Source organism: Cynara cardunculus (assembly GCF_001531365.2).
Source record: "Cynara cardunculus var. scolymus isolate 2C chromosome LG 14, CcrdV1, whole genome shotgun sequence".
NCBI classification, from domain to species: domain Eukaryota; kingdom Viridiplantae; phylum Streptophyta; class Magnoliopsida; order Asterales; family Asteraceae; genus Cynara; species Cynara cardunculus.
The window spans coordinates 3,055,414-3,061,761 of NC_037541.1; the positions used below are offsets into that span (position 1 = coordinate 3,055,414).

The 6,348-nt window shown below is 33.7% G+C and overlaps 1 protein-coding gene across 1 annotated transcript; it reads right to left on the reverse strand.

The window, feature by feature from the left end:
- Positions 1-1,892: 1,892 nt before the first annotated feature.
- LOC112527007 (ubiquitin domain-containing protein 2-like) lies at positions 1,893-3,466 on the reverse strand. Its single transcript, XM_025137473.1, has 4 exons — positions 3,069-3,466; positions 2,390-2,542; positions 2,199-2,318; positions 1,893-2,124 (listed from the first exon to the last, which is right to left on the reverse strand). Exons 1-4 carry the CDS (start codon positions 3,157-3,159, stop codon positions 2,003-2,005), a joined length of 486 nt encoding a protein of 161 aa, XP_024993241.1. The 5' UTR covers positions 3,160-3,466; the 3' UTR covers positions 1,893-2,002.
- Between the last annotated feature and the right edge of the window lie 2,882 nt (positions 3,467-6,348).

A 6,348-nucleotide genomic window follows, 5' to 3' on the forward strand; every position in this document is an offset into this window, starting at 1 on the left:
TTAAGAAAACAAAAAGGGATAAGTACCTTAAATCGATGTAAGAACACTAGATCGCTACTATACTTTATATATATAGGGGAGCAGTAATTTGCAAACCACCAATCTTCATACAAACCGTGTAAACTGAGATCGACTAATCACAAAATTCCATGTTTTTTTGAATTTTTTTTTATCTTAAGGGTTATTTCATCATTTTGATGTTGACGGTTACATAAGGCAATTAACAACTCCCTTATTTTTTGCATTTAATTTATATGGTATTGGCGCTTAATCATTTGAAAACTCTAAAATTTGTGAGATCCGTGAGAATTATTAGGTTTTGTTTCACATGATTTTTTTTCCGTCTAAATATAGTATTTAATGTATTTGATTAATATATATTTGTTTTGCAATGTGTTTGTTTTATATGTAGTTGTTTTACAATGTGAAACTTTTTATGTGTATTTTTTTTGTTTCACGAACACAAAAAATGTTCACATTGTGAACAGAATACATGTGAAACAAACACACAGTAAAAAAAATATGTTAATCAATATTCTAAATCATAGTCTTAGATAAAAAAAATCATATGAAATAACACATGATGCACAATTTATCAAGGTTATCACAATTTCATGGTTCTCAAGAAAGGGTCCCCTATATTGTAGTTATCCCTTATTTAATATTCTCTTTGTTTGTGGAATGTAGATAATATTAATTTCGGTAACCATTTTTTTTTATCAAATTATATATATTGTTTACTTTCGTTTCTAAAATAGTTGTTCCATATCAATCATCTTGTTAATTTCTTTTGCAGGTGTTCGTCAATGGTGGGTTCGATTCACGATTTTGGTGCCAAGTACCAATGGTGAAGCAGGTCATGAAACAATTTTTGAAACAGTCTACTGCCATGGGTCAATGTTGAGTGATTAATCTGGTCATGATACAGGTGATGAAACAGGTCATGAATTAATATTCAGTGATGAAACCATAAACTCATTCATTTTGATACATGAAACAATAAAACTGAGACATAAAACAATGAACCCAAGAAATTGATACATGAAACAGTGACACTGATTCATAAAAAGATGAAGACGCGCAAGGTACAAGTTTATGAGTTGTTTATCGGTACTATAAAAACCATAATTTTTATAATTATTTTGTATTAATTATATGGTGTCACCGTTTGAAAAAATTTCTGGTCCGTCCCTGCGCTTTTTGCGGTTGACAAGGTAACTTCTTCTATTTTGGTACATTATGATCATAATCCGTTGTTAGAAATCTTAAAGATTTTCTTTACCATAAATCTAGAGCTTGTTTCGAGCTATAGTGGAAAGAGATTTATCATATGCATAAGCAATAATCAACAACAATGGGATTAGAGTCGAGAATCCGGACATGACAGTTCGCTACCGTTGTATAATTATATCGTTTTATGGATGCGAGATATGAGTTACGTTGTATGTTTTAGCGAAGCCAAGTAATCTGGAAGGTTCTGTTCGCCGCACGTTTATGGTAAATTGCTAAAATATTATCTCTATGACTGTGCTTAGGAGATAAGATAAATAACATTTTATGAACGAGGACTATAAATAATTAACAACAATATGTTTGGTATCGAGTTTTGTCGAATTTTAATTAGCTATTGATGAATTAGGGGTTGTTCGGTAATAGTTTAATGAGTTGTATAACATGTATGGCTTATTCTGTAAGTGATGCACAAGTGTTCGAAAATGGCTTAATGGGCCAGCAAAGGGCTTGTTCGCTCAGCACTCAAAGTAGAGTCGTATACATTCAACCGGCCCTTTTCCCTCACTACCCTTGGAAAATGTCATTTGGATTAATTGGGATGCTTAATCAATTAAGCTACATCAAACAAAATGTCATGTATTACACATGTTGTGCAACCCTGTATTTATTACACTTATTCATCAATGGCTAACTAAAAGTCGACAAAACTCGATACAAAATGTATTTTTATTCATGATTTACAGTCCTTATTCGAAAAATATCACTCTTCTTATCTCCTACGAAGAGTCTCTTCGATAATATTCGGGCGATTCACCACAAACGGGCGACGAACAGAACCTTCCAGATTCGTTGGCTCCGCTAAAACATACAGTGGTAACTCATATCTCGCACCTACAAAGCGATAAAACATGAGCTAATGACACAAGCTTATGTTCAAGAACTCGATAAAGAAAAGGTTAATGTACCTCCCTCATCGTAGCAAACTGTCATGTAGGGATTCTCGACTCTAATGCCATTGTTGTCGATAATTGCTTGTGCATACGGTAAATCACTTTCAGCTGCAGCTCGAAGCGCACTCCAAATTTCTGATGAAGAAATTCTTTTAGATATCTAACAGCGAATTACGATTATATCATACTGAAATTGAAGAAGTTACCTTGTCGGCCACCAAAATGTGGAGCGTTATGCCAGAACATGTTGCGCATATTGGTAAGTTGTTCCCCGGTTATCGGACGGTTATGCCTCCACGGCCTCGGCTTTCTTAATCTGTTAGGTCGATTATGTGCAGGAACACGGAAACATGCAGTTTCTAACAAAAACCGAAATCAAGAAACAACTGAACCACATTAAGTCTATTTGGATCACTCGAACTCGATTATTCATAGATACACGAATACTTCAAATGGAACTTTAGATCGAACAACATGCGATTCGAGATTAACAACCCAAGATTTTGTAATCTTAACTCGAAATTTTGTTAAGAACCAAGATCAAAACCATTGATCCAACTTAGAAGAAACAAATCATCGAAGGGAATTTGGTTGAGACTACAGAATTTCAAGAAACACCAAAACCAAATCATCATAGAACAGCGATTACTGATGCAAGAACGCTCATAGATCCATCAAATTAACCAAAACCCTTTCTGTAAGCAACTAATTAACCATTCAAATCACTTCATGTTTAGCAACAAATCCAAATATCCACAATCAGACATACGAAAATTGATCAGAATACATAAAACCCACATTAGGGTTACCATTATTTCACATCTTACAATCTTGAGGAACATTAAAGAAAACCCAATAAAAAGCTTGGAAAGTTGAAATACTTACCTTGGTCATTAACCACATTTGATGACTTAACACAACCCATTATGATCGATTTTGTTGTATAGAAATGGGGTTTTAATTCTTGCGAACGCATTATGATTTAACAAAAATGAAGAAACATCGATGAACATCAAGAATATACAAGTTCCAAATGCAAATGAAGAACCCAAACCCAGATTTGCATTCGAAAACGGAATTAGGCATGTTTGTTCTTATCGATTTAGGGGGTTTTCGATGGATTTAGGAGTCGAAGTCTGAGAGTTGTTTTGGAGCAAGATCATCGATGAAACCCATATAAGGGGAGGAGGAAGAATGAAAAAGAAAAGGAAACTGGAGAAGGGGGTGGGGTTTTCGTCGGAAAATGGGAGAGAAAGGAAAGGTTTTCGCCGGAAAATGGGGGAAGGGAGGAAAGGTTTTCGCCGGAAAATGGGTGAGGGAGGAAGGGTTCACCGTTCACGTTGCAGGGAGTTATCATGGATTTTAGGAAAATGGAATTGCATATGATTTTTTCTTGTTTAGGGATGGAAAAAAACCCGAAACGACGGTGAAAAACGAAAACCCGAACATTTGGGTCAGGTTTGGGGACATCATATTGGATACGTGGCAGGGATCGGGGATAAATTCGGGGATTTTAACAGGGACGTGGCCGGGAACGGTGATCACCGGCCCGACCAGATAAGTATACATATATTAATTTTAATATATATATATATATATATATGGGTTTAATCAAAGGAGAACTAATTAGTTTGTAGTAACTGTGAGAACCAATATTAACCATAAATCAATAAATAAATTAGGAAATTTATAATTTTGGCAATTTTGAATTAAAATATTAATGCAAGTATATTTTTGGTATTTTAAAATTTTCCTCCCTCCTCTCTTCTCTCTCCGGCCACCGTTCGCCTGCCACCGTTCTCCGGTGATACTACAATGGTATCACAATGCATCATATATGTGTTTGGGTATCACATTGATGTCGTTTGTGTGGTCGATCGAAGATGTAACACAATGGTATCACTATGCATCTTATATATGATTAGGTATCACAATGTATTTTTTGTTTAACAGAGTCAATATTTTTAGGTATCACAGTGGTATCATAGTGGTATCACCGGAGGACGGTGGCCGAAGGCCGGAGAACGGTGGCCGGAGAGAGAAGAGAGGAGAGAGGAGAGTTTTAAAATAACAAAAATATCATTGCATTAAGATTTTAATTTAAAATTACCAAATTTATAAATTTCCTAATTTATATATTGATTTGTGATTAATATTGGTTCTCACAGTTACCACAAACAACTCAGTTTTCCCTTGAATAGGCCCCTATATATATATATAATATCCCATTAAAGTTTAAAAGACTTTTATCCGTTTTACCTCAACAATTCAAATAAAGCTTATAAAAAAAATCTTGTTTATTTGTCTAATCGTGATTTTAGTTGTATGATGTTTGAATTTCTGTTTAGTTTTATATTGTAATCTAATACATTGTTTGTAATTGGTTCGATTATGTTTGAGACATTTAAACTTACATCTTTAAAAAATTGTAATATACTTTTAGTTGTGAAAATTAACATATTGAAATTCTTTTTAGATCGGTTTCGGGTTCGGTTATAACCAATGGTGAATTGGAAAAAGAAGATTTTTACCCTTAACGGGTTCTCCAACGGAGATCGGGGAAACTGCGGGGATCTGATGGAGATCCCGATGGGGATCAGGGCGGTTATGAAAACGGTTTTAGTTATCGGTTTCGGAAACGGGGATACCAATAACCGGTCCAAACCCGGCCTCTTGTCATTTCTAGTCTTATTTGATTTATTTAGTGATAAATATTATATACTTTACATTTTAATTTAATAATAAAATATAAAAAAAAAATGGTTTCATTTCCGATGCGTGACTCTGTATATGAATAGAATGCACATAGTCTACATCTCCGGTGTAATTCACGAAGGTTATATTAAAGTAGATAAAGTTGTCAATAACACCCATTTATTTTCTATTTTTATTTTAAATATTATATATATAGAGAGATAGAGAAAAACATTCAAATAAAAACCATTCAATTTGTACAAATTGTGCAAACCTCATTCAACCAATCATAATTTTTTATTTTGTTCATTTTTTTGCAATTATGAGAGGTTGATTAACCATTTTTATTGTGGGGGGTGTTAATCATGGATATTATCATCTTCATGATTTTAATTTTAGAGAAAATATATGAAACAATTTCATTAAAATTTCATCAAATACTATATGAAACAATTTCATAACTATATATGAAACAAATTCATCAAAAAAGTATTATTATATGAAACAATTTCACAAGATTAAACAATTTCATAAAAAAATTTATAAGATTAATCAATGAAATCGACGTATGAGGGTGGTTTGTACGGTTTGCACAAATGAGAGTGGTTTTCATTTGATCGCTCATATATATATATATATATATATATATATATATATATATATAGGAGCCTATTCAAGGGAGAACTGAGTTGTTTGTGGTAACTGTGATACCATTGTAGTATCACCGGAGGACGGTGGCCGGAGAGAGAAGAGAGGAGGGAGGAAAGTTTTAAAATACCAATATAAACCAATTATTTTAGATAATTAATGTTATTTACTAAAATAAACCAAATGATAAATTAGAAAATTGTGTTGATTATCCAACTTACTTTAATCAGTTTAATATTCCAATTTACTTTAATTAGTTTAATTATTTTAATATATGTATATATATATACACACACACATGGACACAGAGGGCCAAATCCGGTGGCCTTCTCCGGCACCCACCACCACTCCGGTGACCTCCTCCGGTCATCTTGTCTGACCAAGACGCCGTATCCGGTGATCAACCACTAAACACCCACCTACGATAGTGGTACTACCGCTGGTAGCACAGTGGTACCACAATAGTTATCACAGTGGTACCACAATTGGTATCACAGTGGTCTCAAAGTTTACCTGGTGTTTTTTGGGTATTATATTGTATGTATTTTGTGTATCACATTGTGTATCTTGGTATATTTTGGGTATCACATGGTCTTCGTTGGAAGCCGAAGGTAGGAGAGAGAGAGAGGGGGGGGGGGRGAGATAAAAAACTTAAAATACCTAAAATGCCCTTTAATTATAATTTTAAGTCAAATTACCAAAAATATTAGTTTTCTGATTTATCCATTAATTTGTGGTTGAAATTAGATCTCACAGTTATCGCAAACTAATCAGTTCTTCCTTGAATGGACCCCTATATATATATGGCTCATTCAAGAAAGAA